Genomic DNA, 10,501 nt, shown 5'->3' on the forward strand with positions numbered 1-10,501 from the left:
ATATTTGTGTTGTGAGGATCTGTTTCGTTGTTTGCAACGAAACTACATTTCATCAATGAATGTCTTAATTTACTTGACCAGCAGATCCATTTTTAATTCCTCGTGTGAAATATGCCAAAGGGTTTCATAACATATTTGTTGGCAATCAGAAGTATCCAGTGTACTTTAAACGGACCGATAACAATCTAAGGTTAACTCATATCAGCAGAAACACTGCACAATCCCAAGTCATAAACTGTAAAAGCAACCTTTGAAGGGAAGGTACAATCCTGAAATGACGCTCTTGGTCTTTTAGTCCCGCCCATTTGGCTGATGACGTATGGACGCGGAAGTGCCGCCAAAAAAACCGCCGCCGTAGCTGTTTTCAACACTTGTAGAGACATGTTTGTCAGAAAGCTCAGTGACTTAATTTACAGTCACCGTGGCTCTTATTTGTCATTGAGAAACTCGGATCTGATCCAGCCCGGAAAGCCGCACATATGTGGGGATGCACAGCTCTGAGTTCTTCAGAAAACAGCCCAGTTCGTTATAACCTGAAGTGTACCTGCACTAAGTAAGACATTAGGATGGAGAATGGGGTGGCATCCACCAAAGAAGAGGGCTTCCTCTCCAGAATGGCTCTCAATGACAACAAAGCTGGTATGGAAGGTCTTGACAGAGACAAGATCAATAAGATCATCATGGAAACCTCCAAGGTAAGTGCTCACAAATCAAAGACACGCGCATGACACACCTGAGGTCACATGCCCGATAGTCATCTACACAACTGTCTCCGAGAGGATGCAAATAACCGAATGATTAGTTTTTAGAACACAAGCATGGATAATTTGTTGACGTGCCGTTCTGTATGTCTTTATGTTTTGCTAGGATGGATGGAAAATAAGGGCAGCAATATATTGAAACACGCACAAAAAATACATAGAAGTACTACATATAAGGCAATTCTAACAAGCATGAAATGTTTGACACCTTTATTCTCCAACAAAGCCTGAACTCTCTTAGCTAAGCTTTCTTGTCATTTCTTTAAGCAGTCTTCAGGAATAGTTCTCCAGGCTTCCTGGAAGACATTTAAAGCTCTTCTATGGATGTTGGCTCCTTTTACATGATGCCACACTGTTCCATGCTCTCCATGACCGATAGTGTTGCATTGTGTGCTTTTTGTACCCAAGTTTTTACTGCACCGGCAGTGTGTTTGGACACAAGCCTTAATTCAGATGGTGTGAAAAATGAAGTCGTTGCTAATCACACGCTTTCCAGATGTTATTGTACGGTGGATTCAAATCCGATGATGCTTTTCTGTGTTCATAATTTAATCAGTTTTAACAAGAAACCATGACAAAGCCTCCACCGTGCTCCACAGATGGCTGCACACATCCACTATTTAACCTTTCTCTTGACCACCTGCATACATACTGATGACAATTTGAACAAAAAATTTAAAATGTGGATTCAGCACTCCACAAGACCTGTTGCTGCTGATTTTCAGTCCACTTCTTGTGTAATTTGACACACATGAGCCTTTTCTTCTAGTTTGCCTTCCTTAAGAATGGCTTCTCGACAGGCACCCTTCAACTGACATTATTTCTGATGATGCATTTTTTTGTAGAATTCTTATATCACCATATAAGTGTCATAATTCATTCCTTACAGTAATATGAATAGCTTTTGTATAATGGTGTTCTAAAATGTTATTTTGAAATATGTAGATGAGGCATTACATTGTTAAGTATGTTTCAGTTTGCAGTATTATAAAAGCTTACACGTGTATGTGGACAGTTTCTCGCTGCTATAGTCATTGTGGACATTGTGGGAGCAAAATCTAAAAATTGACTCTTTTTTTTTTTTTTTTTTTTTTTTTTTTTTTTTTTTTTTCCGGTTTACTTGGATGTATCTAGCTTTAACCAATAAAAGGCACAAATGACACTGTGGACAATATGAACCTCCATCCACTTTTGTAGATTGTATCCTGTTCCCCTTTGCGTCCACTATCCTCTGTGTAATGACATCCAGTCCTAAAAATAAATGAGCTACAGTAGCTTTTTATTAAAGCTGTAAAACAGAGTTGTTATAACTCCCCATTGTCCTTGTCCTTCCTGGGCAGGGATCTAAGTTTTACGAGAATGAGCTGAAGAGAGATCAGCAGGTGAACCAGCGCATTACGAAAATGATGCTACAGAAGGCACGGATCACAGAGCAGCAGTTAAAAAAAGCACAAGCTCAGGTAAGATGTAAGGGATTCACATGGCCAAAGCTCACTTCTTTTTCCAGAGGTGACCCGAAAATCACACAGACACAACTCAGGTGAGCTTCAAGCAACTGGCTTCTTTTCATTTTATTCTCTCTGTGTAGGTGGAAAAGGTTTCCACAGCGCTGGAGAAGAGTCGTGATCTCAGCCGTGTGATTGTACATGTGGACATGGATGCTTTCTACGCTGCTGTTGAAATGAGAGACTGTCCTGAACTGAAGGACAAGCCCATGGCCGTAGGATCCATGAGCATGCTGGTGGGTTAAAAACATTGCTATTGTGGCTTATGGACACGCTCAGGGTGTAGGCGCCACAGATACTGACTATGAATTATGTCTGAACTCTGAAACGAGATATTAAAGGTTTATTTCAAATATAAACCACACTGCACTGAAATATAGTATACACATGCTCTCACTACTTTACAAACTACACGGAGATTAAGTATTGAAATCATGGCCATTTAAGATCCAGAACAGCCACTCTCTCTGTTTCATTCATATCGCCTCTTTTCCTTTCACAGTCGACCTCTAACTATCACGCCAGGAAATATGGGGTTCGAGCTGCCATGCCTGGCTTCATTGCAAAGAAACTCTGCCCCAGTTTAGTCATTGTTCCACTTAACTTTGATAAGTACAGAGCTGTGAGCAATGAGGTAAGCGCAATACCTAAAAACACACATGCAAACAAATTCTTTCAGTGGCTTGTTGCTCAACAGGTGCCCATCTGTCTGTGCTTCTGTTAGATCCGGGAGATCTTTGCAGACTATGACCCGAACTTTCAGCCAATGAGCCTGGATGAAGCTTATCTAGATTTCACAGACCACCTGGAGCAGAGGCAGCACTGGCCAGAGTCCACACGTACACATCACTTCCGTGTCAGAGACATGACCACAGGTAGAGATTTGTTTTTCTTTAATATATACACACAAACACATTGATATTAAGTTTTATATATCAGGAATCCATTTAATTGTTGTGTGATTTATTTATTTATTTTTCTTGTAAAGATGAGAAAAAAGCTGAGCCTTCCCAGGAAGCTGTGACAGAGGTGAGAGAGCTCTCCCCAGTACTGTTTGAGGACAGCCCAGGCTCCTCTCCCAGCCCAGTGGGCCCTGAAGGTGTGCATGCTCCTGCAGGTGATTTCGAGGTGTTTGGGACATCTGTTGAAGAGGCTGTGCGAGAGATGCGCTTCCGCATTGAGCAGAAGACGATGCTGACTGCCAGTGCAGGTGAGCGAGAAACCAGTCTGCTTTTAATTTAAAACACTCTCATTTTAACTGCATAACAGGGATATACAGTAATAAATCTCACATCCTGAGCTCTAAGCAGTCACTGAACATCGCTGATCCCTGTGCCATTGTTGAAGCTGCTGTCATTACGAATACCTATTTATTTATTGCTCTATTTACGATAGTTTACAACATATTTTGATACTAAATTTTTATTACTTTTGTTTGACTGTACACCAAGGTCATCAGTTCATTCTAATCTAATGCAACCCTGACAAGTCTAGTATGCATATTTTGGGAATTATTATGCATGCTTTACCAGCTGTTTGGGGAAAAAAATAGCCAATGATATTTTCCAATCTTCCAGGAATTGCGCCAAACATGATGCTGGCTAAGGTGTGCAGTGACAAAAACAAACCCAATGGACAATACAGACTCCCATCCACCAGAGAAGCAGTGATGGACTTCATCCAGAACCTTCCAGTTCGCAAAGTACAGTACCCATTGCTCAAATTAAAGCACTAGCAGAGCTGTGTACTTGTAGTATATTGCTTGACGATGTAAGATTTTACGTATTTTTCTTTTTCTTTTACTGCAACAGTGCAAATAACGTTTGAGTTTGGACTCGCTTGTTTGCAAACCTCACTCCTCTGGGTTAGAGCTGAGACAACCCACTGCAGTATGAGGCTCATGGTTCATAATAGTCACAGTCTGTGGCTCAACTTGATAACAGAACAAAGTTAAAGCTGCAGTTGTCACATACAGTGGGGCAAAAAAGGATTTAGTCAGCCACCGATTGTGCAAGTTCCCCCACTTAAAATGATGACAGAGGTCAGTAATTTGCACCAGAGGTACACTTCAACTGTGAGAGACAGAATGTGAAAAAAAAATCCATGAATTCACATGGTAGGATTTGTAAAGAATTTATTCGTAAATCAGGGTGGAAAATAAGTATTTGGTCACCTCAAACAAGGAAAATCTCTGGCTCTCACAGACCTGTAACGTCTTCTGTAAGAAGCTTTTCTGTCCCCCACTCGTTACCTGTATGAATGGCACCTGTTTGAACTCATCATCTGTATAAAAGACACCTGTCCACAGCCTCAAACAGTCAGACTCCAAACTCCGCCATGGCCAAGACCAAAGAGCTTTCGAAGGACACCAGGAAAAGTATTGTAGACCTGCACCAGACTGGGAAGAGTGAATCTACAATAGGCAAGCAGCTTGGTGTGAAAAAATCAACTGTGGGAGCAATCATCAGAAAATGGAAGACATACAAGACCACTGATAATCTCCCTCGATCTGGGGCTCCACGCAAGATCTCATCCCGTGGGGTCAAAATGATGATGAGAACGGTGAGCAAAGATCCCAGAACCACACGGGGGGACCTGGTGAATGACCTGCAGAGAGCTGGGACCAAAGTAACAAAGGTCACCATCAGTAACACACTACAACGGCAGGGAATCAAATCCCGCAGTGCCAGACGTGTTCCGCTGCTGAAGCCAGTGCATGTCCAGGCCCGTCTGAAGTTTGCCAGAGAGCACATGGATGATACAGCAGAGGATTGGGAGAATGTCATGTGGTCAGATGAAACCAAAGTAGAACTTTTTGGTATAAACTCAACTCGTCGTGTTTGGAGGAAGAAGAATACTGAGTTGCATCCCAAGAATACCATACCTACTGTGAAGCATGGGGGTGGAAACATCATGCTATGGGGCTGTTTTTCTGCCAAGGGGACAGGACGACTGATCCGTGTTAAGGACAGAATGAATGGGGCCATGTATCGTGAGATTTTGAGCCAAAACCTCCTTCCATCAGTGAGAACTTTGAAGATGAAACGAGGCTGGGTCTTCCAACATGACAATGATCCAAAACACACCGCCCGGGCAACAAAGGAGTGGCTCCGTAAGAAGCATTTGAAAGTCCTGGAGTGGCCTAGCCAGTCTCCAGACCTCAACCCCATAGAAAATCTGTGGCGGGAGTTGAAAGTCCGTGTTGCTCGGCGACAGCCCCAAAACATCACTGCTCTCGAGAGCTCTGCATGGAGGAATGGGCCAAAATACCAGCTACTGTGTGTGCAAACCTGGTAAAGACCTATAGTAAACGTTTGACCTCTGTTATTGCCAACAAAGGTTATGTTACAAAGTATTGAGTTGTATTTTTGTTATTGACCAAATACTTATTTTCCACCCTGATTTACGAATAAATTCTTTACAAATCCTACCATGTGGATTCATGGATTTTTTTTTTTTCACATTCTGTCTCTCACAGTTGAAGTGTACCTCTGGTGCAAATTACTGACCTCTGTCATCATTTTAGGTGGGGGAACTTGCACAATCGGTGGCTGACTAAATACTTTTTTGCCCCACTGTATTTGTGTCTGTGAGCAGACATGATGGAGTCCATTTGGTAAAAGATACATCAGCTGGATGTTTTTCAAGGGTTTAATAGTAAACAGAAGATGGTTTTTAGAAGTAGAAAAACAAACATAGAAGTTTGTTTTTGGGCTCTTACATGTGTAATCCTGCTCTGTGAAAAAGCATTGGATATGTTAAATAACCATCTGAAATAAGGTTTGTTAGCCTGATGCTAGAAGAGTGGCTTTTTAAAAAAACAAAATTGATTTGTGATCTCAAACAAGAAACACAATTGCTACAATTTTTTTCTTTTTTATCTTGTGTTTGGACTTTCTCCGGTGATTTAGTTATTGCTTTCTCCAGTTTATTTGTAGCATGTTTAAAGCTACTTTCAGTTGCTCCCTTATTCACAACGGGTCTCCGCAGCGGGTATCTCTGAATATTTGGTTTTTACTCCAGAAATCCACGTGTCTCACGTTCAAAGGATCTGTGTCTCCTTCCAGAATCGAACCAGGGATCTTTTGCTTGTTAGCTGAATGTGTTTGTTTTTTTCCTCCTAATTGTCTTCATTGATTTCTTTAAATAAATGTTAATTGTGAAGTTCTGAGTAGAATGCAGTATAAAGGTTTACAGACATGTTGTGGAGTCACTGTGAAACATGGCTGAAAGGCTAAAATCATGTTTATGTGCTTTTCTAGGTTTGTGGCATAGGAAAGGTGAGTGAGAAGATGCTGAACGCTTTGGGCATAAGTACCTGCTCCCATCTTGGCCAGCAGATGGCGTTGCTGTCATTGCTGTTCTCGGAGACAGCCTGGCATCATTTCCTGGAGGTTTCTCTGGGACTGGGCTCCACATATATACCCAGGTACTGTCTGCTTGCTTCATAACACTCAAGTACAACTGATCTCCAGAAGAAGGAGATAAAGCTGACTGTCTCTACTGTCACACAGGCATGAAGAAAGAAAAAGCATGAGCACAGAGAGGTTTTTTAACAATTTTAATTAATATTTGATAGTTTAAAAAAAATGGTTTCCTTCTTTCGGCTCTCTTCTAATTTCTCTGTCATACTCTCAATATTTACAGGACCTTTAAAGAACTGAGTAAAGTTGAGGAGCAGTTGTCTTTGTGCAGGGAGCTCTGTGAAGATCTAGCAGAAGACATGAAGAAAGAAGGTCTGAAGGTATTGATCAGTGTTATTGTAACCTTTAAACCCATATCCGCTATATAAGAAGATTTTCTTTAACATCTTTTCAGCTACCTTGCTTTCATACATCAACTTTTTTCAGACAAGAGGCAAGTTAAAGGAAAAGCTAAACCCCTGACCCCTTCATTACAGCTGTGTCATCCCCCTGTCATCTTCTTTCTAGATCGCAGTGCCTCCTTCCATAGGGCACGAGCGATCACTGAATGATTTGATGGCTTAAAAGTTGTGTAAAGTTGAACACCTACACATTGTGGACCGACATGTTAGACGCCGCTCTCTATCACCATCATCGAAATAGCAAAAGAGGGAAAGAAAAAACAATTTCTTTTGAAAGTATGATGCTCTGTCGCTCCAATACATTTCCAGAAACAGGAAGAAGCTATTTTGGCAGCACATGGAGGCTCGACACCTTCCTAACACACAATTCTTATACTTGGCCTTCTTAGATTTACTGTGTCTCCAAACAGAATCTCGTACAGTTACTCTAACATGTTCATTCCCTTTTGAATCGATACAGTAAGGACTGGATGGCTTAGCACAACTATTACCCCCCCTACCTGGGTCCTGATGTGGCTTTGATAGCTGCAGGAAATGGAGGACCATTAAAGAGACAGAAGGGGGCTACTATCAGCTTTGAACATATCGCCATTAAAAACTCACAAAATGGATTCTGACAAGTCAATCACTGATATGATTATACAGATTTCCATCTCTTTCCTGGTACTATTATTTACGTCTAATTAGAGTGCAGGCTGAAATGGCCGTGACTGTTTGCCTAATATGAATTTAAAGGCGTATATATATATATTTTTGTCTTCCTGGAAGGGTAAAACGGTAACACTGAAGCTCAAGAATGTGAACTTCGAGGTGAAAACCAGGGCAATGACGCTGCCGTGTGCTGTTGCCACAGTGGATGAGATCTTCGCTGTTGCTAAGGACCTCCTGAAAACGGAAATAGAAAATGAGAGTCCTCAGCCACTCAGACTGAGGCTCATGGGTAATTAGATATAACAATAAAACTGACATATCAATTAATATAACTAGCTTGAAATGAACCTAAATGATGTGTGACAAGCTTCATGTGGAAATAATAACACAGCTGGCATTCGTTTAGAGGTTTTCTCCGGATGATTTGTTTTTGTGCTTGTAGGTGTTCGAATTTCTGCCTTCGCTAGTTTGGATGATAAAAAGCCCTTGCAGAAGAGCATCGTCGGCTTTCTGCAGAGCGGCAAGGCAGACTGCTCTAGTTCTTCCCAAGGGATGCTTCAAAAACTGGGGAATGAGCATCTCTCCGATGCTTCCTCCTTCCACACCTCGCCACTTATGTGCCCCCTAGTGGAACAGAAACACCAGAGACAAGAAGACCTTCCCTGGCGGAGTAAGCAGAGGCAGACAGAAGGAAGCCAGGCGACTGTGGGACTCCAGCAGTCTTTCTTTCAAAGGGCTCATGTTAGAAGACTGCAACTCGAGGCAGCTAATGCAGCCACAAAAAATGAGGGGAGCGGGGAAAACGCTCCAGTGATTGCTAACACAGGGACTCCGGCCACAGCAAGCGAAAGCAACCATTTACCGCCCGATCTCTCAGAAAGTCCCAGTCCTGTACAGGCGCATGCATCCACATCAGCCTGTGAAGAATCAGAAACCCTCACATGTCCCGTGTGCTTCAGAAAGGTGGAAACAACCGACCTGAATGTCTTCAACACGCATATAGACCAATGTCTCAGCAACGCCTCTCAAAAAACAAACAATGGCACAGAGTCAGACACAGAGTCAGAGTCGGGTCTAAAGAAGAACCGCGAAGAACGTGCAGCAGTGAACAAACTGAGGAGGCGGCACGAGGCTCAAGAGAAGAAGTCAAAAGTCAACCCTCAGAAAGGCCAGAGCAGCGTAAAAAAAGATTCTGTTCAAAAGGTTTCGTTGATTAAAGACGACAACAAAACTGCGACCTCGCAAGAGCCTCAGCCATCTAATAGCAAAGGGCCAGTCTTCGTCTGCCCAGTGTGTCAGCTGACCCAGGAGACTCATGACCTCGCTGTCTTCAACCACCACGTTGACCTCTGCCTGAACCAGGAGGTCTTACATGAGCTGGGGAGACAGACATCATCCTCCATAAATCCATCTCCAGTTAAAAATAGCGAGAGCACAGGTAAGTGCGTGTATTAAACAAAGGGAACCTCGTTGTGTGTGTGTATTCTGAAAAAAATGTTTTTCATTACGATGCATGCAGTCACTACATGCTTCGGCTACATGAAGGTACTAACAGCAACCCTCTTTTCTGACAGAAACTATTCTGTCCTGATGACAGGAGCGATGCTGTTAGCCGAGTCTATAAGCTGTATGACAGCGGAGTTAACAGAAGGAATGTGTATTTGGGAAGGTGTCGGTGGCCTATGACCTTGTTATTTACAGACAGTGACACTATGTGAGACGTTTGTATCGATTCAGACCAGGAAAAGACATCTCATTTCACCCCATGGGGCTCCCTTTGCCCCGGCCTTGGAAATTGCTAAATCACTTTCTCACCTATTCATTTCCTACAATGAACTGCACCCCGGTTTCCTCTTAAACAAGCCTGCCTCAGAAATTGCACTCTTTATATCCCTGGTGCTGCGATTGTGCACCTCCTCAATGGAAGTCATTTTTATGTCAGAGAAAAGACAGCGGGGGATACATTATTTTTTCTGTCCATGCCAATAAGTGTCCCTTTCTGTTTGTAGACGGAGGACATCTTCTGCTAAAGCAAGCAAGCAAAGGCAAAAGCAAAAGGTGAGACGGCTTGTTTACAAATCGCTTCACTGAATGCTGACACGCGATCTCTTCTTGTTCCATTTAGTGTGACTGAAGTAGCATTGAAATTTTATATGTATAAATAAAAAAAGTATTCATTGTTGTGTGTTCTTTTTATGATTTAGACGGGACACGCCTTCGTCTCCTCTGTCTAAAAAGGTTAAAAGCCTCGGTCCTTGCAACACCATCGACAAGTTCTTCAGGTGACAGTCATTCAGGGGCAAACTCCAGCCTAGTGCGGATGAACTGAGGAAGTAAAAACGCAGCTCTTCTATTCCCTCGGCTTCCCTGCGTGGTTTTTATTCATCCTGCGGTCACTGCGCACAAAGCTTGTTAAGTTTGCACATAGAAGATGCTCCTAAAACACGTGGCTTGTCTGCTCTAAGCGATATTCAAAATGAAAGATGAAGACAAGTCCAATAATTCCTTTTAATGCATTTTTATTTAATGGTCAGGCTAGATATATATTTTTTATTTATCTTCATTAAGTTATTTTATTATGACATTGTCACATTTGTGTTTTTGTGTAGTGTATACCTTTAATAATGACGAAAAGAGATTTTTTTTATCATTTAAATTGTTGCAATAAATTATTCTGCTGAAATCTCACTTTTAGGGACATTTTTTTTTTGTTTACACTCAACACTTATCACCTCTCCAACAGCCTGAACTGTAACCAA

The 10,501-nt window shown here is 42.1% G+C and overlaps 1 protein-coding gene across 1 annotated transcript; it reads left to right on the forward strand.

The window, feature by feature from the left end:
* The first annotated feature begins 238 nt into the window (after positions 1 to 238).
* On the forward strand, positions 239 to 10,430 carry polk (polymerase (DNA directed) kappa). Its single transcript, XM_040019424.1, has 14 exons — positions 239 to 695; positions 2,102 to 2,221; positions 2,350 to 2,502; positions 2,769 to 2,900; positions 2,991 to 3,141; positions 3,255 to 3,476; positions 3,844 to 3,968; positions 6,529 to 6,695; positions 6,781 to 6,813; positions 6,914 to 7,010; positions 7,860 to 8,031; positions 8,185 to 9,180; positions 9,752 to 9,800; positions 9,947 to 10,430. Exons 1-14 carry the CDS (start codon positions 567 to 569, stop codon positions 10,026 to 10,028), a joined length of 2,628 nt encoding a protein of 875 aa, XP_039875358.1. The 5' UTR covers positions 239 to 566; the 3' UTR covers positions 10,029 to 10,430.
* Positions 10,431 to 10,501: the final 71 nt, after the last annotated feature.

This window comes from Simochromis diagramma, unplaced genomic scaffold (genome assembly GCF_900408965.1).
Source record: "Simochromis diagramma unplaced genomic scaffold, fSimDia1.1 OVJJ01000822.1, whole genome shotgun sequence".
Lineage (NCBI taxonomy): Eukaryota > Metazoa > Chordata > Actinopteri > Cichliformes > Cichlidae > Simochromis > Simochromis diagramma.

Excerpts from the sequence above, each read along its gene's own strand:
- polk (XM_040019424.1), top strand. The coding sequence starts at position 567 with ATGGAGAATGGGGTGGCATCCACCAAAGAAGAGGGCTTCCTCTCCAGA. Across the intron at positions 2,901-2,990 it reads ACAGAGCTGTGAGCAATGAG|ATCCGGGAGATCTTTGCAGA; the intron begins GTAAGCGCAATA and ends TGCTTCTGTTAG. Across the intron at positions 7,011-7,859 it reads TGAAGAAAGAAGGTCTGAAG|GGTAAAACGGTAACACTGAA; the intron begins GTATTGATCAGT and ends TCTTCCTGGAAG.